The sequence below is a fragment of the Lissotriton helveticus genome, chromosome 4_1 (genome assembly GCF_964261635.1).
Source record: "Lissotriton helveticus chromosome 4_1, aLisHel1.1, whole genome shotgun sequence".
Classification (NCBI taxonomy): domain Eukaryota; kingdom Metazoa; phylum Chordata; class Amphibia; order Caudata; family Salamandridae; genus Lissotriton; species Lissotriton helveticus.
In genome coordinates, this window is record NC_136063.1 from 1,550,308,152 (window position 1) to 1,550,327,924 (window position 19,773).

A 19,773-nucleotide genomic window follows, 5' to 3' on the forward strand; every position below is an offset into this window, starting at 1 on the left:
CTAAACCATGTAAGTGCAAACTCAGCATTCTAAACCTGCCTTTATTGCATTCCACACTAACACTTACGTCAGAGTTCTATGGAGTCCATCAGGAGCCAAAAGTGTTGCCTCATTTTGCAAAACACTACAATAGTTAGATTTGACAAGAAGATGTTTCTGTTCCACCACAATCAAGCACACCGGGTGCTAAAAAAAACTAGTGTAAGATACCAGACATCAGTAGTCCTTAGATGTTGCTGCCCTTCCCTCTTCCATTTCATCTTCAGCAATCACCTGAGGACCTTCAACCCCATTCCTTCTTTGCCTGAGTATTATCAACATCCCTTTATCTTGTAACCCATCTATTCTAAAGTCATTAAAAGCAGGTATGAGGCCTAATCAAGCTCATGCTCAATAATAACAATCCTTAAACCCTTATAACTGTTATGGGCTCGATACCTGATGGCATCTACAGCCTAGTATTCTTCACTGGAGTCTGGAACAAGTAAAAGTCTGCGCGCTAAGCCGCATGTCTACACTGAGCTGAACGTGGTGTGGTGCAATATGCTCCTTTTCCATTCACTCTGTGACTAAATTTCTAGTTTGATTTAAGTCCTTTCGAGACTTTCCAGTGTACTTACTCTGAAGTTAAGCCTAATACCGAATACGCCTGTAGTGATTCAATGACCGGTGCATGATCCACGCGTTTTTTCCATTCTACCTCTGTTGACTTGAGATTCACAATCGCATGAGAACCACTTCAGAAAAAATCATGCAAAAGTTTTGTATCAGTTCAGTAAGATATCAGTGTATCTTTTCAAGGTTCACTTTTCCTTTTGGGGAGAGGATGTGGTCTCGGGCAAGACTGCCCACTTTGGAGCTGGGAAACTAAGGTTCGAGCCTCAGTTTGACTCCACGTCCAGTGATTCTGGAAAAAATCACTTAATCTCCCCATGCCTACCAAAAATAAATGAATGCGTCCTTGTGTAACATAACTGGTGCTCATGGAAAGTGCTCCAATACCTTCAGGTCAAGTTTGCGCTATATACACATCTGCAAAAAAATAAAAAGGTACATCATGATCGGTGTGGTTTCTTAGTGGGCGAATCTATGTACTGCATAAATCTGAGAATAACCCCTGAACACAGGTTTGAATTCTGACAGATACATTAAATCTCGTTCATTGCGTAAAGTCTTTACAATAGGTAACAATGTAGTACCTTTTAAAGTGAACATGCTGTCTACAGAAAAGCATATGTTGTGTACTCTAGGGCAGTGCTACTACAACTTACATATAACCACGTGTCAAACTATAGCCGAGGTTCGTTTTCAACCCTGTTTATTCCCTTTGTCATTGTTTTTTCGTTTTCCACTATCTACTTCTTTCTTTTTTAATTGTTTTTCTCTCTCTTATTCTGGGTCAAAGTCTGACGTTTACAAATTAGTCCCGGTACCCAAAAAAGACGGATGGAGGGGCACACCTGAAACCACCCACTCAAACTAAGAGCTGCCCTTGTCACCGAAAACTCACCCTCTTTGCTCCCCTTCCCCCACAGTATGCTCACTACGGAGATTACTGAGTCTTCTCTCTAAAGTCCCCTCCGCCGCCATCACTTGATGCTAAAAGCCAACATTATCGCACGCTAAAAATGCATATTTAATCTCAATTCTCATTTTCCTTGAGCTTAAAGTCGTAATAGAAGAACTTTGTACTTGATAAGATGACATTTAACAGCCCACATTTTTTGTGACGGAATTTAAGTGAAATTTCAAAATTATGCCAGCATTAGGATGAGCTAAAAAGAAAACAAAGACTAAACCTACGTGTTTTATTTTGCTTCAGGAACGCCTGCTGATGAGTCTCTTGCCCAGGAACGTTGCTATGGAAATGAAGGAAGATTTCCTGAAGCCACCTGAACGGATTTTCCACAAGATTTACATTCAAAGGCATGACAACGTTAGGTAGGATTGACACCAATTTAAGAAACGAAGAGAATTAGATAGCATTAACTACAAATATATTGGCATGTAGTGACAGCATGATGCGTGGAACATTGACAAGAAAAGCAGAAACGTGTGTGCGGCGTTGTTAGTTTCAGTGTGCATGAGTGGTTCGCGCGCAGGTGGCTGTTGGCGTCTCTGAGTCATTACACCATTTTTTATAAGCAGTGCTGGGAAGAATAAAGTCATCGCTGAGACACAGTAGGTAGAACAGTTCATGCTGCATGACAGACCAATTACTGCTTGTTAATCATGCAAATCGATTGCCACTTCCGCATACCACCACTAAGCTGAGAAAGGGCGCTCTAAAATCACCCACAAATAAATACTTTGTGACTTGCTGTAGATTAAAAGAAACGAGACATAAACAGGGGCTTTGGGATCATGTCAAAGACATTTTGACTGTTACATTTCTCTGACTATACACACACTGTGGTATTAGTTAAATGGACAGGTGATACTCACTGAATTGGTAGAAAGCAATGCAGCACAAACATATATGTCATGGTGTCGCCTTTGCCAACAAAGACGACTTGGAATCAAAATATTTACAATTGTACGGATATCGGAATGATAAAAGACTGCTTGTTGAATGTATTATTTTATATAAGGAATCCCTTTATTAAAAATGCAAAGCACGTGCTTACCTTAATTCTAAAGTAACTTATTTAGAATTTGACTAAAGGGAATTCTATCAATAAGTGTGGCAAATATTCTACCTTTGTTGACTTGGTAAAATTTGCCACATTTTGCGGTCTACACAGGGCAGTCGGCATTCCACCAACAAAGAGGTGGTGCCTTAGATTGAGGAGGAATTTTGGAGGCAACCTGTGGCAGAAAGTCTGTCACTGCTTCTGCTACTAAATGAAGGCAACGGAAATGAACTAAGTGAAGGAAAATTGTCAGTTTAGAAGTTCCTTGACTCTTTAACATGATGATGTGCACATCCCTGCCTGCTAAAGGAAAGGATATTAGGCTGCTTTTCAAGGTTATACCGGAGCATTATCCCGCAAGATCTCTGAAATGACATTTAAACCTGTTTTTCAGGCTAGCCGTTAGAAAGATGGGGAGTTAGGGTATCAGGTACAGATGGATTTCCCTTTGGACGTTAAAATGTTGTTCACCACTTCTACAGTGATTGCACTGGTCATTTCAGTATAAACTCTATTCCTGGGTCAAGAGAACTCTAGAGTGGCCTCTTATACCACAGGATTCACGTGGAGGTGGGGAGATTTGAATTGGTGGCCATTGTGGTCTGTCTGTGCTGTATTGTAAACGCAGATCTCACATTACCAGTCGTCCTGTGCAGTCACTGCAGCACGAAGAGTCATGTTCACTTACGTTTCACACAGGCAGGCAGTGAAGGCAACAAGATTTTGGTGCGAGCTAGCCCATTTGTGGTTGCAAGCAGCCCAAAACTTCAGAATGTCTCCTTTTGTTTTAGGGGAGCTCACTAATGCCACACTAAGGGATCAGGACTGCAGGGCATCTCTTGTGGATCAGGAACTCACTCCAGCAAAGACGGCATAGCTCAGGCAGGTCTAGTTGCAGATCCAGGCAGGCCCAGTGCAGCAGGTTAGTTGGCCAGTTGCAGGGAAGCCTCTGGAGTTTGTTTTGCCCATGTAGCTCACAACGGAAGGCCAGTCAGCTGACTTGGAGTGACCTCAGACTAAGATGAAGACTGTAGATCCAGTCTTCCTTCTCATACAGCAGGGCAGGCCTCATGCAGCAGGGCCGTCCTTCTGTAGTATCCACAGGTACAGGAGTGTAATGGAGCATGGGTTTTAGGGTCACATTTTATACCTGGTGCCAACTTTGAAATGGAAGAAAGCTCTGCAGTTTTCCACCCACAGAAGTGTCTGGAATTTCCTGCCTCTCAGCCATGTCCCGGGTTGTCCGATGGCGCATTAGGGTAGTGTGAAGTACTTTGTGTGTGATGTGAGGCTGAGTCATTGACGTGCATGTGACAAATGACAGCTCCACCCCCTAATCAAATTGGGATGGCCCATCTTGCCAACATCCAGACCCTCTACTCTATGGCTGTTGGGAGGAATATGCAAACTACACCTAGTCATGTGACAGAGGAACAGGCCGAAGGCACCAAATGGTTAGGGCAAGAAAAATCCAACTTTCTAAAAGTGGCATTTTCACAATAGTGACTTAAAATCCGATTTTATCATTAAACAGGATTTTAAATTACAACTTTTCAAACACCAAACATGACATTCCTACCTGCCCCCAACCAAATACTATAATGCATTAAAGGTAATAAGGTATACCAATGTTTTTATATGGGACACATGCCTCATAGTAGTGAAAAATGCATTTGTGAGTTTTTCATTACCTGGACATGAAAAACCTAAAAGTGTATGTCTGACTTTTTAAATACAATGTACCCACAAGAGGGGTGACCTATATGTATAAAAAAGTGTGTTCTAGGCCTTTGTCAAGTCAGATAGGCCATTTAAAATTGCACAGAGGCAACAATGGTAGGTCTGAAATGTGTTAAAAGGCTACTAAAGTGGATTGCACAATAAATGCGGCAGGCCCACTTGCATTTTATTTACAGACTTCAGGTACATGCTGTACCACTTTACTGGGGATTTGTAAGCAAATAAAATATGCCAATTGGGTGCAAGCCAATTCTATCATGTTAAGGAGCGAGCACTTTAGCACTGGTTAGGAGTGATAAAGTGCACAGTATCCTAAAAACAAACAAAAACAAGATCAGAAAACAGGATGGGTGAATGCAAAAAGTGTAGGGGTGACCCAGGTAGTGAAGGCAAATCCAACAGACCCATTTTATTTACAAGGTGAAGTTCCGACAGCCTTGTTGTCCCTGGGAGTCTGGACAGGGTTGGTTGGGCCTTCTTGTAAAGGCTCTTTCAAACTCTAGGGCCTGATTTAGAGTTTGGTGGATGGGATGATGTGTCAAAATGCGACAGATAGCCCTTACGACAGATTACAAAGACCATAGATTATAATGCACTTGTATTAAAGCAGACAAGACAGTTGGCCCTTGGATTTTAGTCTCAATTTAGTCAAGTAGATATTTGTGAACAACGCAGTGTATCCATACGGTAGGATAGTCTTAAAGGACAGCATATCCATCCTGTCTTATATGCATAGAGGGACTCATTAGGGTTACTTGTTGGACCTCATCTTTGCTCTTCATATCTTGCCGTTGACATGCCACAAAGTTGCAGAATCATTAGTTAGGGGTTTCTTGCTTAGAGGCAAAAATACTAACTGTCTCATTTTGTCACCAACCTTTTGGGGACATTATGTTCTACAGAACGATCACTTTTGGCTCTTGCTGGACAATTCTTTTATTTGAGCAGGTGGTGGAATTTATGGTCAATGTAAATAAACTTGAGGTCCCCAACCTTTACCTTAAATAAGGGAATGGTTGCCCACATCCAATATATCAGCCATTACTCAAGGTTCAAATTCAGTTTCACACTTGGAGATCATGATAATCCTTCTGCAACTGAATAATTTAGATCTAAATTGCCACCTCTACTAGTCACACTGAAACATGATATAATGTTTACTTCGTACATAGGGAGGACAAACAAAATACAAAAATTCTAGTTCAGGCAGTTATTTTTGGTCCAGGCCCTCCAACCAGGATTGCTCTAGAATTTGTGGCTGGGCTGCAGGGGTTTTATGCTAAATTTAAATTTAAATTACAAGAAACACTTGTTTCAGTTAATCTTAACACAAGCAGGAATTATATATGGAACTTTCCCACCAGATTTATTTTTCCATGATAATGAAGCCCATGTGTATATACCTGACTGAGTGGTCAAGGACAGAAATATATAAAATGTGCATCCATAAGGACCAAGGATTGATAGACAGATAAATATGGGCCAAACCATGGCTTCCCAGCATTTCCAGACACTGAAATATATGTTTTAGGATTCTTATAAGTCATTCTTGAATGTATTGGCCCTAAACACCAATTAGTAATGATTTGACCTGACTGACTGACTGAAGGTATTTATAGAGCGCACTACTGCCGAGGCGTCTTGGCGCTGAGTGAATGTGCATAGACAATGACCAACCTGTTCAGGGTTGGGAAAAGAGCCATGTTTTAATTTCCTTTCTGAACACAGATCTACTGGGTTGGGGTCTCAAATGGGTGGGCAGTGAGTTCCATAGTTTGGACGCTAAGAAGGAAAAACGTTTCCCTACACACCTTGCCTTCTTTAACTTAGGAAGTTGTACCAAACCAAGGGAAGACGATCTTAACAATCGCAATGGTACATATCTAGCAAACAAGGAATGCACATCCTTCGCTCCACAACCAAACAGGGCTTTGTGTACCAGACAGAGTGTTTTAGAATCAATGCGTCGTCTCACTGGAAGCCAGTGAAGCTGTTTTATACTGGTGAACGTTTACTACATCTTCAACCACCTCATAGCATATTCTCAGGAGCTCCACAGAAATGTTTGAAATATACATTTAGGTAGGCAAATTTGGGAGTCAGCACGTATACCCAGGTTTTAGAGAAACTTCGAGGCATAGAAGCACATTATAAGCTCATATTCAACTGTTGCTATGCCCTGGTCTATATGCAACACATATACCACTTTTTGTGCTCTGATTTTTGGACAGAGTGTTAAATGTAAATGTATATGTACAGGAATTTATATAGCGCAAATCACCGAGCGGTTTCTAAGCACTTGCTTAGGGAACCCGTCCTGGTATTCCCCTGTGAGATAACCCCGGCAGGGTATCCGCAAGGTGAAAGCCAGGCATCCCGCCGCGAGGGGCCGTTGTGGAGATTAAGCAAGCTATTGCCCAGAGTCGCAGAGTGTGAACCGGTGAATCGAGTAGGCACCGGAGCGAGAATTGTTGAGTCCATGGACATTTAAGGACTCAAGCCCCCGCCGAGCCGGGAATTGAACCCTGGTCCCGGGCTGACCTCTGCCTCCAGGTCTGCCTCCTCTAACCAGTGAGCCACACTTCTCCACTCCAGTGTTAGGAGAGTGGTCATAAAATGCATTTTGATGCCTTGTCTGAAATTGTCCTAGTTTTGTAAGGAAGCACCCAACATCATGTAAATCATGTTGGAATTACTGATTTCAGCAGGTGGGCATTTGGCACTCAGATCCCTTTGTTAAGAGACTACAGAATGCAATTCCGCCTTTGGCATTGGCTTTCTCCAAATAAACTGAAACTTGTTTTAAACTGGAGAAAATCTGAAACTCCCCATTAGTTCACCGGCCAAGGCTTTTGTGGAACAGCCTGACAACAGAACAACATATACTGGGCATAAATATTTTTCAATTCTTTATTGTTTCGGCTCTTCGACATCGACTCAACTTAGGAAAAAAGCCATTCACAACTTACTTCATTTACAATAAAACTGCACAAAATAGTTAGGTAGTGTTGAGGTCCTTCGTGCCTGCTAGCACAGTCATGATCAGCAGGCTTGGGTATTTTTTGCTGTTGATATGTTTCTGCCATGAAGTCTTGAAGGGTGACGTTAACAAATTGATAACAATTTCCGTTGTAAAAGGTGCATCAGATGATAGTCCTTTGACGTCCAGGTGAAGTAGGACGGGTGCAGTTAGTTAATAACTGTGATGAAAGGTGTCTATGCACTTCTTATATTAAACGAGGTTCCCTTGGTGAAGCGGGACACAGGCTTGTAGATAGTTGACAAGGCTGATTTGACATAAAGTGTTAGTGCATTGGATGGAATGGCAGTTGCTTGGTTGCTGCGATAAGGGATTTCTATGATGTTCTTACAATAAGCCATGCTCCCATAATATCGCTTGACACAGCTTGTAGATTTGGCAGATCTGATCTGCCACAAAGTGCTAGTGCATCTGTGCAAGATGTAATTAAAAACTGGTTGAACAACACTTTTGCATAAGTGCTTGATTTTGTTGCAAAATAGCATAAAGTGTGTGCAGAATTTAGAAAATTTGGCAATGTACGTTTTAATGGACCTAAATGACATGTTAATTATAAGGGGCAACGTGTATCGGGACTGATATAGTTGAGGTACTGCGTCATAGCCGAGGATGCTTGTGTGCAAAACATTGCAGGCTAAAACAGAAGAGTGTGCTCTCCCGATGTGTGTCTTAACTTTGGTGTGCAAAAATGCATCCTTCACCATGGCGGCGGAGGTGCTGTTGATGTTGGCTGGCTCAGACCATAGATGTTTAACACCAAGGTTTTCGAGGCAGCTTTTTACATAACTTGAAAATGGGTTGTCATGAAGTTTCCCTAAGGGGGACACTTTGGGGATTGAACTCGAAAATAACTCCCTGTGCCGGTTGCGATTAGGTGTAGCCAGTACTATGCGCTCGGAAAGGGTACCATGCTTGTTTCTGGGTACATGGGGAGGAGTGGTGTGCCAGGGCTCAGGTGCAGTAACGATCTCAAATATGCATTGTCCAGCATTTGGAGCTGCTTACTGTGTGCTGCCCAGAGTTCTGCAAAGTAAAATGCTTGCAGCCACGGCTTTCTGCTGTATACTTGTAGCACAACATTCAATGAGCAGCAGCCAATTTGTTCCCTGAACCTTAGAATTGCGTTGGCAGGCTGCTGCATGGTGGCAGGTGCTTTGTCGATGTTGGCACATGCCAGGATAATATATTGTTGAAGGAGATCACCAAGTAATCGTAGACCAAGACCATTTTGTCAGCGATTCTTGGAGATTTTGTCAATGACCCAGAGGCATTATTTTTGTCAAGACCTTTTTGCCTACAGTAACCTTCAAATCTATCCAGCCTCCTATGCAACTCGTTTTGCATGCAAGATAGAATTACAGCACAGTCCACGAACAAGTGGATAACAATTTTTTTGTGGATGACTATTTTTTTTGGCTCAGATTTGGTGCATCTGTTACTAAGTTGAGTAGGAAATCCTTTGAATCATTCAAGAACAACGAGATAAGTAGCGGGACAAGGACACATCCCTGGCTTATCCCTGAGCAGATATCAAAATAAGGAGTGCTTTCTCCTCTACTTTGATAGCGAATAAAGGCCCACATGTCTTTATGAAGTGCTTTGATGTTTTGCAAGAGGTCTCTTTCAACTCCTTGATTTTTGAGAGTGTCCAATAGTTTGGATCTATTGACCAGATAAAAAGATGATTTTAGATCGATGAAAGATAAGTAGAATGGATGCTTGATCCTCTTTGTGTATTTGTCACAGATCATGAATAGTTTAGTGGCTTGATGAATGGTACTAATACCATTGTGGAACCTTGCCTGGGCATCTATAAGTATTGTGTTTTTGTCTGCCCAAGTCTGCAATCCATTTACAAGGGCCCACCCATAGAGTTTCCCACTGCTATCCAAGAGTGAGATTTGTCTGTATTTGCGAGGTAACAGCTTACTTCCATTTTTAGGTCTCGCACCTGGCGACGCAGCGTGAAGCGCTGTCGCCAGCGAGATCTATTGTTGCTCACTTGCCTCGGAAGCGGGACAGGAGTTGGACACGCGCAGGGTGATTGGTAATTGGAGCTGGTGCACACGCACGTACAGCCACGCAATGTGCACTTCTCCTGTCCCCTTCCGTCCACGCAAGCCAGCTGCATTCTGCCACTGCGCCAACAAACACACACACGCGCCAGCCGGCCCCAGCCAGTGCATAGGTACTCGTCTCCCTCAACAACATACACACACACATACCAGACACCCCCAACCAGTGCACTCGTACTCGTCTCCCTCAATGCGCGCATTGCATGCTTTCGCTTTCTCTCCCTCCGACGTTCCAGCCCACACTCCGCCCTCTCTATGTTTTCTCTCCTACCGGCACTGCAGCGTTGATACCGGTAGAATGATGCCCAAGATGCGTGTGCTGTGGCTCCTCTGGGCCCTGTGGTCCCCGGCTGGGCCGGCAGAACAACAATGAAAACAGGTACAGGCAGGGGTTTCTCCGCGGCTCAAGAGCTGCAGCCTCCTTTGTCCGTTGGTGGCTACACGCTCCGTAGGTCTTGGCCTGACTTGACCTATGCACCCAAGATGGTCAGCAAGGCTCTCTTACCTGTTTTTTGATGTGGTCCGTCCCGCTGTGGCTCCGCCTGAAAGGTGGCAGTGTGTTATCTCCTGCTCAGGTATTGAGGCTAGGCGGTTGTTTGTAACTCGCCTTCCCGCACAACTAATGGAATGAGAGGCGGTCACAGAAAGGGATAGAAGGGGGAGGAGCGATAGAGCGAGAAGCTGGCAAGAGCACCATCAAGCCAAAACAAGCGTGAGAGCGCCACCTATAGAACACCAACCAAATGCATGGTTGACTGCTCAATTACAGTAGTACAAAAATATCGCAGATTTAATTTGCGCCTAGACAACGGTGTTACGTTAACCTGGACTTTACATACATGTTATTCCAAATAACTGCTACGGCGTCTTCAACAGAACGAGGAGGGTTTTGAAAAATAATTGGTAACAGACATTTCACTATGCCAATGAATGAAGGGCTCTGAAGGCCTTGAACACTGGGGCTGCTTTCAGGGTCCAGTCCTGTGCACTTGGGCCCAGGCGACGGATTCTGGATTCCGGTGCTGCACAGACTGGTTAGGGATTCACTTATCTGTCAGATGAGGGGCGAGGTAAGGGGGCAGTGCGGAGTTTGTTGTGTCACTTGGTTTGGGGGAGGGGTGTCCAGACACAGTACAGTTCAGCCCGTCGGACTGGCTGTGGGTCCAGGGCTGCTCTTGACTCCTTTTCTCTTATACTGAGCACTCAGAGGCCCCTTGAAGCGACACAAGGCGCCTTATAAAACCACCGTCGACTCAAAGTCCCCTTTTCCGCTCTGTCTGCCCCTGCTCATATCCGGCGGCCCCGGGTTTCAGGGCACCCGATGTGAACGCCCCGTGAACCTGTTCTTGTAGTTTTTTGCTCAACTGCACAACCTCTTTTTCTTTCATATGTTTCAATATTTATAGTGTTGCATGCAGCTGAAGTCCGCATCAGGGCGCTTTTGAGTTTGACTCTCGGAATGCTTCTGCATTGCGACAAAGTTCTTTTTTGCAGGAACATGGAGCTCCTCTTTTGGGTTCGATCTGGGGGTGAAATGTCACTCATCCTCCCCCCTGGTCTCTTCCAGGGTTCAGTAGTTCTGGTTGAGAGAGACAACCAGAGGGCGAAAGCCAATGCCGATGGATTTGGGGTAAGGCTTACAAACATTCCTGACCAAGGCCTCTCTCCACAGAGCCCTCCACCCGTTAGCCACCCAGGAGTCTGAAAGTTATGGACTGCAATAAGTGCAGTTGCAGGGAAGGTGTCACTGACGTAAGCCTGTCAGGAAAGATCACCAGTATTACAAAATATATCCAAAGAAGAAAAAGCATTTGCAATGCAATAGGTCTCCCATTTGTGAGAGTTTGAGCTATTGGCATTCAAAATGACAATGCCTTTTATGTATGTGTTTTCAAAACTTGCAAGTGGTCGTAAACAAGCACTTTTCTAATTATAGTCGTTGCTTACGAGAACCAAGGTTGGCAGTAACTGCACCTAGTTTACTGCCAGACTTGCTTGTCGTAAGCAAGGACTACAAGTACAAAGTGCTTATTTTTGCACAGATTTCAGGTTTTCAAAACACATAAATAAAAAGGTATTGTTATTTACAATGCCAATAGCTCAAACTCTCGCAAATGCGGGACCTATTGCATTGCAAATGCTTGTTATGAAAGGGGGCTATAATGGAGGATCGCCAGAAATGTGGTACATTGACTGAGTTTAGGACCACGCTAAATATTGTGGATAGGGCAACAGAAGAGACCTTGTGATCTGATCCAAACATGTCCACTGGTACACAGTCCGGACCAGGTGCTTTGTTTGCCTTCTGTTTTAGGGTTGCTCTTTCTATCCCTGCGTGGAGAACAGTAGTTTACTCCATTGGCAGGCAAGTGTTGCAGTTAGGTAGTGTTCGTGTACAGTCGCTAGCAGCACATATATAGTTGTGTAATGGTCTATCAAGGCCTGTGCTGTAATATGATTTTCCATGGGACATAGACCATCTATCTCTAAATATTTCAGTGATTTTCCTCCAAATGGATTTACTGTCTTTGTTTTCTGCAGCCTTGTTTAGGTCTTGCCGTACTTCTTGCTAATATATCAGTTTCTTGCCCTTGATTAGTTCTTTGTAGTCTCTATCTGTGGCTATAAAGAGGAGCTCGTCTCCTTGGGTGTCATACCCCTTACTGTAAGCAAGTTTTAGCTTGTTCTTGGCTCCTCTCCACTCATTGTCTAACAAATATTGTCTGGTTTCTTGCTTTTCCTCCTTGGTATCCAGGATTCGGACCAGTGGTATGTGAGCTTCATTGAAAATTCAGTGTAGTTTACTAGTTTTGTCTTGGGCTCATCGCTGAACTTGGTGCGAGCCAGGAAGTGTTGAGACAAATGTTTGAGTTTTGCTGCTTCAGTATTCTCTCTATTACATTTTACTGCTCATGCGTTGTTGTTTGGGCTGATGCTGGTGGCAAAGCATTTGATCCTTCTCTGCTCTGCCAGAATGGAGCACTTGAAACTAAGGTGGTCATGGCCAATTTCAAGTGTTTGGATCACTTGCATGGTCAGCAGCAAATCCCAGCATCTTTGGAGGAAAGTATATAATTGATCAGCCTGGATATTCTGATATTTCAAAAGCTGGGTGCTGTGGTGCTCTCAGATGCCGTTCAACCATTCAGGAACATTAGCTGTGATTCAGTGAGGAAGATATTGAGTCATCTCCCTTTCATACACCTGCTGAGGGGAAGGGAGTTGCTCACTTCCGGGGGATGGAATACCCCTGCTGTTCATCTCAGTGCCTCTCTATTCCTCCCAATCTTACATGCAGTGTGTACAATGGGGTTGCAAAGAGAGTTCTGTTGCTGTGGACCTTTAAGGTAATAGACCCAGTCAACATCTTAAAAACTACACCTTCACAGTAGCTGGATATCCAGTACTAAAGTATTTTGTGGCGCAAACATTTAATCGCTATTAATTGACATCCATCCATGCGTTCTGTTTAATAACGAGAACTTATCTTCAATGACGGAGCAGATTTTTAAGACCTTCCGGACCATCTGCTTCAATACCTGATGACTGAAAAAGGTGATCCAAAGTTGAATGAACCTTGTAACTTTCAACGATTCCTGTGTGTAGGCTCTTGCCAGTGACACGTAGCGATCCTGCAACTCTCTCCATAGCAGGTGGTTCAGCGTATGTGGCTCGACTTTCCTGCTCTTGTTCCAGCATATGCCCCATGCCTGCAACTGCTTTAGCAACCCAAACTCCATCTGAATTTAAGCTGGTGAGATGAGATGCGGGAGAGAGAAGATGATTTGGTAGGCACATACCATTGTGTTGTCCAAGACCCTAGCGACTTGGGGCCAGATGTACGACCATGTCACTTTACGAGTTGCAAATTGCGCGCAATTTGCGACTCGTAAAATAACATGACAACAGTGTCAGCGACACTGTTAGCGATTCTCAAAGGGGTCGCATATTGCAGGCCTCATCAATATTCATGAGGCACTCGCAATTTGCAACCCATTGAGAATGGCTGGCACTCCTGGGTAAGGTCGCCTGCTGGGCTCAGCAGAGATCCAGCCCTGGGACTGATTATAAATAAAGCAGTTTTTTTTTTTAAATGCAGCCCGTTTTCCTTAAAGGAAAAAGGGATACAGTTTTTTAAAAAAAGAAACGTTTTCATTAAATTTTTTAAGGGCAGGTAGTGGTCCCTGGGACCACTGCCTGCCCTATAAAAAGATTTCCCCTGCATTTGCAAAGGGGAAGGGGTCCCCTGGAGACCCCTTCCCATTTGAAAATGCATTACCACCCTCTTGAAGAGGGCGGTAAATTGCGAGTGTTTTGCGTCCGCAATTGCGGGCGCAAAACATTCTTACATAGGGTAGCGAGTCGCAATTAGGAAGGGACGCCCTTGGAACGCTTCTTCCTAATTGAGAGTCGCAAGTCCTATTTAGTGAGTCGCAAATAAATTGCAACTCGCTAAAGAGGGTTTGTACATGGCCCTTTACGTTTTGGCATGCACAAACGGGTCACAAACCCATTTGTGCATTCAAAGACGGGTCGTATATTTGGCCCTTTGCCTCTTAGCAGTTCAGTCCATAAGAGATCATTGATATGGATTTTGCTCCTGTTACTTTTATTATTATTATTATTATTTAAATTTATAACGCGCACAGCTACTCCAGGGATTGTCCCGGCGCGAGCCTAAGAAACGGTTGAAAGTTAAAGGACATCTTAAAAGAGTAAGGTTTTGAGCTTTTTCTTAAAAGTGACAATATCTTGAATGCTACTTAGGGCCAGCGGGAGGGCGTTCCATGCGAGAGCCGCTTTCCGAACTGCGGAGCTCCCGCCAAGCCTTTGTCGGTTGAATCGGACTGTCTGCGCCAACAGTGTGACGAAGAGCGCAGTTTTTTTCATTTAAAAATACTTTATTCGGTTTACATATTGGAAAACCATAAAAGTTTGCAATTCATTCTTAAAAATATAAAAAGCACAAATATACATATCCAGACATATTATACAAATATTCCAATACATACAGCAAATTTAAAAAAGAAAAATTATAAACCCAACATCGTCGAGGATTAAAAAGTCACTTCATAAAATACATCAACCAATTTTTAGGGATCCACATAGTTTCTATACCTTAAGGAAGATTTCAGAAAACCAACCACAAATGGGATACAATCTGGCTTTAATAATTGCATAAAATGGAGAGCGGGGCGAACCTGACTAAAATTTAACTTTTTTAAAAATGATTTTAAAAAGAGCCTCCGAGGGGCATTATAAAAACTACAAAAAACACAAAGTGCAGCAGATCCTGTGGAGACAGACTGTTGCAGCACAGGGTGCTAACACTTGTCCTTTGTGACACCCCTTCGGTATGGCAAGTGAAAGATGGAAATAATCCAGTCGGAACCTAATTAGTAAAAACCGCTTGTGAGCCGACAAAGGCCATGACAGGTATGGCTCCATATCTGGAGTGGACTTGAGCATCACGTACTTACGGACGCTGTTTTTAGACAATTCCATCCCATCTCTTTTTAGATTTTTTTGCAAAATAAAAGATTGCTTCACAAAAGCCACATCTGATCTAGTGATACAATCAGGTCTTAAAAAAAGGTCCGGACAACCTAACTCTTCAAAGCAGCCCTTTAGGTATATCAATCATGTGATCCAGGCTCAAAATTTCTTTCATTAACTCTTGAGTGAGACCGAGATCCTCGTTCAGCCAGCAATTGAGCCAAAAAAGCAATGGGCGCAAAGCCAGAATATCACTAATAAATGCTAGTCCAGTCTCTTCGTGAACTATTAAGTTCGAGGTCCCTTTAGGAACCCGCAACAGCTGTTTTAAATAGTTATTTTCTACCACCTGAATACCCTCTAGACCTGAATTTCCCTACAGTTCGCTACCATAACTGACAATTGCTACACTCTTTGCTTGATAACTTTTTAACATCGCCGCTATCGGGCGCTTGCCCGTTTTTGTAGCGAAGTTAAAAATCGCTGCATTGGTCCTAAACACTTCCCCCTTTTCTTCCTAAGTAAAGGACCCCAGTCCAGGCGGCCATCCAATAAGATACCCAGCTAGGAGAAAGTTGAAGTTATAGGTACTTTTTCTCTGTTCACCTTAAAGGAGTACTGTTTCTTGGAGCGCAGCCCGACTTGCATTACGTAGGATTTAGAATTGTTTATGGCCAGATCATGTTCGGACATAAACCTACAAAAAGTGTCGAGCAAGATCTGTAAGCTTTTTGGTGTGCGGGCCAGGAGAACTGCATCGTCTGTGTAAATCAAGACAGGCAGTCCCCTGCGTCCCACAAATGGAAAGTCAGCCCCCGTTTCTCTCATGGTCTTATCTAAATTGTTGATATAGAGGTTAAAAAGAAACGGGGCTAGGATGCACCCCTGCTGTACACCCCGTTCTGTAGAAAAGTCCCTAGAGACCCTCAGGTCCTGGCCAAATCTGATGTTTACCTTGGTGTCTTTATGCAAATCCATCAGAAAGTCCACCAGATTTGCCTCCACCCCCATGGCCCTCATGGACTGCCACATCTTCCCCCGATTGACACAGTCAAAAGCGGAGGAAAGATCCATGAAGTCCATGTAGATTTCCCCTGGCAGGCAACAGTGTACTTTCCGAGGATCAGATAGAGGTTAAGGCATTGCGCCATGGTAGAGTGACCTGGGCAGAACCCATACTGAATATCAGAAAGAATCATATTTCCTTCCGTCCAGGCCGCCAATCTATTTAAAATGACTCACCGACAACCTTAACCATGGAGTCGATAAGGGAAATCGGTCTATAATTGTTAGTGCTATTGCGATCACCCTTTTTAAAAACAGGTATGATTGTGGAGATACCTCATGACTCTGGACACCCTTCCTTCGCCGCAGCATTAAGCACTGCCACAAGGATCGATGCCAAGAGAGAGGGATTGGATTTAAAAAGGTCCGGTGGAATGCCGTGCGGGCCAGGTGCCTTATTACAGGAGAAACTAACAATACCTTCCTCCACTTCTCTTCGAGTGAAAACAACTGCGTCATTTTCATGAATTCTCGGTTGCAACCGGGGTAAGGTTGAGGCACTTTTAAAAATACAGCTGTTATATTAGTGCCCAAATCCTCAGCTCTGTCCCTTTCAAAGAGCAGTCTTTTAACAATGCTCCAGAATCTAGAGCTGCTACGTAATGTGGAAGGATCTAAGAGTTCCCGCCAAGTAGCCTCCTTCAGTTCCGACGTACGATTAGCCAATATCTTTTTATAATTAATACGAAAAGTACGAATCTGAGATTGATTCCTGGGATTCACTTTCAAAGCGGCCTTTATTTCTCTAGCAACTTAGGAGCATAATGGATCAAACCACTTAGGGTCGTCATCCAGCTTTCTTTGTACCGGGACTGATAACAATGCCCCCACCTTGGAAACAATCCCTCTAAAAGCATTTAGAATACCCTAGGCAGGTTCCACACAGTATATAAGTTCTGCCGCACAAGATTCACAAACCTTGTCGTGAAAAAGGGATGGAGTTACGTGGGCCCATTTAAGGCGGTGCCTACCATCAGTAAGCTTCAAGGTGCCTGGTTCTACCACCCTGTCCTGCCTTATCAAAATGCTACCTCCCAAATGCACACACACAGGATTATGGTCGCTGAAGGCACTCTCTAATATTATAAATCTTAATAGGAGGGTCTGAATACTTGTAGATATCAAAATATGATCTATAAAAGATCCACCATTGCGACCTTTAAAAGACGGAACCATCTGTTTACTGGATGATGCTACAAAACACATAGAAGAAGACAAATCATATTCGTCAAGCAGATCCTTAAGTGTACCTCCCCGTGGCGAATGCTCAAAGTGAAGACCCCGGATCCTTGCACAGCCCATATCACCCATACTTGTGGATTCAGGGTCCCCACATGGGTGAACATTGAACTCGACTGCTATCATAAGGTTATTTCTAAAGGGGGCACAATACTGTTTGGCAAAGCTGTCCAGCTGGATTATCTTACAAACCCCCTGTCTGTATACTGCACTGTAGAAATTAATCAAACAAAGACTAGAGTTTCCTTGCCTTAAAACAATCGCTTGGAAATTGCTATAGGCAGAGGAGATATCCTTAATCCTACATTTCAGGGACACGGATGTAAAAATAACCAAACCACCCATAGCTCTTCCACTACTTGCTGAAAATGCTGGGACAAAAAAAGCTTTATACCCCTCCAAAAATAGGTTGCAGCTCACCATCCAAGTCTCCTGAAGACAAATCACGGAGAAATGCCTAATGAACTGCACCCATAGTGGGTCTACAATCTTCTACGCCAGCCCAGCAATATTCCAAGATAAGACATTATAGTCTTCTATCTTTGAACAGTCCCCCGGAGGTACAGTAGGTAGATCCTCCAATAGCATGGGGATTGATATTACTCACTGCTCCTGAGCTGTTGGCCCTGCACCAGGTATGGCCTGTAATAACGCAGCAGATGGTATCTCTGGTAGTGTTTTGTCCAGATAACCTGCATCGGGGGAAATAGAGTCAACAGATGCAGGTATCTGGATCATTGATTCTAAGAGCTCTGAGCTGTTACTCAGTCAATCGCAGTCATTCAACCCTGACAGAGCTGCAAATCTATTTGGTCCCTGTACGATAGAAGAGAGATAACTGTCCCTCCGTGGATTATGCCTTTCTACCCAAGGGTTTAATGACCCAGTCCCAGGCGCATTCACCAACTCTTGAGGCCAGGTATGATGTGCTGAATTGAAATTAATCTGTCTTGGGTTCAGCACCTTATAAAAGTATCTCAATGGTAGTATCTCAATAGCTTGGCCGCTTTTTGCTGGACTAGCATTTGCCTCCCAAAAGATTCCCTCTACGGACAACGGGTTATTAAAATTCACAGCAATACAGTCCCCCTCCCTTGTTTTCCTAGAACTGCCAATGCTAGCAACTCGACGGACCATAATAATATTGCGTCCAATCGCAGGGACAGAATCAGTTTTACAGGACAACTGGGGCAGCATCAGTATTACAGGACAACCAATGAGTAACCTAATTTTTAAGCTGAAAAAATCCTCCTTTGTGCCCATTGAGAGAAACGGCACATTCTCTAAGATAGCCACCAACGGTGTTGATTGCGGCGGTAAATCAATTACAGGTAATTTCTGCTGCACATCATTGGTGTACCCCTGCACATGCCCTCATTCTTTTCCACTACACTAAGAGCTGTACCATGTTGCTTTGTTGCCTGAGCTCCAAATGTGGTCAAACGATCAGGAGCCTTGTCATTCAACCCTCCTGGGCAGCTAAGACTCACATCTGAAACAGCAGGTACACAGTTAATTCGAGGGCGAGGGGTTTCAGACAACCCATCTATATGTACCTTCGGGAGTTCTTTATTTAAAGCAGAAGGGGCTGGCACAGCACACCTTCGATTTTGAGCAGATTGCATAATATTGTGCTGATCTGCTATAATTTGCTCAATGTTATGTAGTTTAATCATAATTGGACGTAGTTTATCTTCCTATATTCTACATAGTGCAGATTTAAACACTGTGGAGATCAGTTGCAGCGGGAACTGGTGTCGGTGATACCCTAGTGTCTGCTGCTGGTAATGACAATGCATTGGTTTTGCTCTTTTTCGCTTGACTGCCCATTGTTTTGCCTTTTCTCTTTATACTCCCATTTGATGGGCGTGCACCCCCAATTTTTGCGGCATATTATGGTCGCTGGTAACCTCTATATGTGTAGTAGAGGTTGCCCTTCCTGCCTCATCCTTTCTGCTAAGAGGTGCAGGGACAGCCTCCTGCCTATTTGCCACAATAACAACAGGGGACAAGGGCATAGATGGGACAACGTGCTGAGACTCCACGACAGGGGAAAGCACAAACACATCTTGAATGTCACTACCCACCTCCTGTGTACGTATGGTACCTCCAACCTCATCAGGACAATTAATTAACTGAATATTAGCCAGATTCCAAAAGAGGTAAAAGGCCACTAGTAGGTGATCTAGATAGGCGTCTATTTACCATGTCAATCTCCCTGTCTATCAATGGAGCAGCCCTAGACAAAAAGGCATCCATGATAGTTACAGTTGCTTTTGCATTGCCTAAAGCCCCGTCCTGATTTGCCTGTATCTTACGCCTCCCCATAATTAGAACGCTAAAATAATATCACAATTTTGCCTTAAGAACAATAAAACCACAAAAAAAAAGAAAAATAAATATCATATAACAAGTACAACTCTGAGTTCCCATAAAAAAGAAAAAACTACCCAATAGGAATATAGAAAATATGTCCAGATGTTAT

The 19,773-nt window shown here is 43.6% G+C and overlaps 1 protein-coding gene across 3 annotated transcripts in view; it reads left to right on the forward strand.

Annotated features, from left to right (window-relative positions):
* The window catches only part of ADCY1 (adenylate cyclase 1), a 1,411,272-nt gene that overhangs the window by 312,558 nt on the left and 1,078,941 nt on the right, over positions 1–19,773 (forward strand). For all 3 annotated transcript variants that reach the window (XM_078685844.1, XM_078685845.1, XM_078685846.1), the window contains one exon: positions 1,823–1,941. In XM_078685844.1, the coding sequence (XP_078541970.1) occupies positions 1,823–1,941 (119 nt within the window). The remainder of the gene's footprint in view (positions 1–1,822; positions 1,942–19,773) is intronic.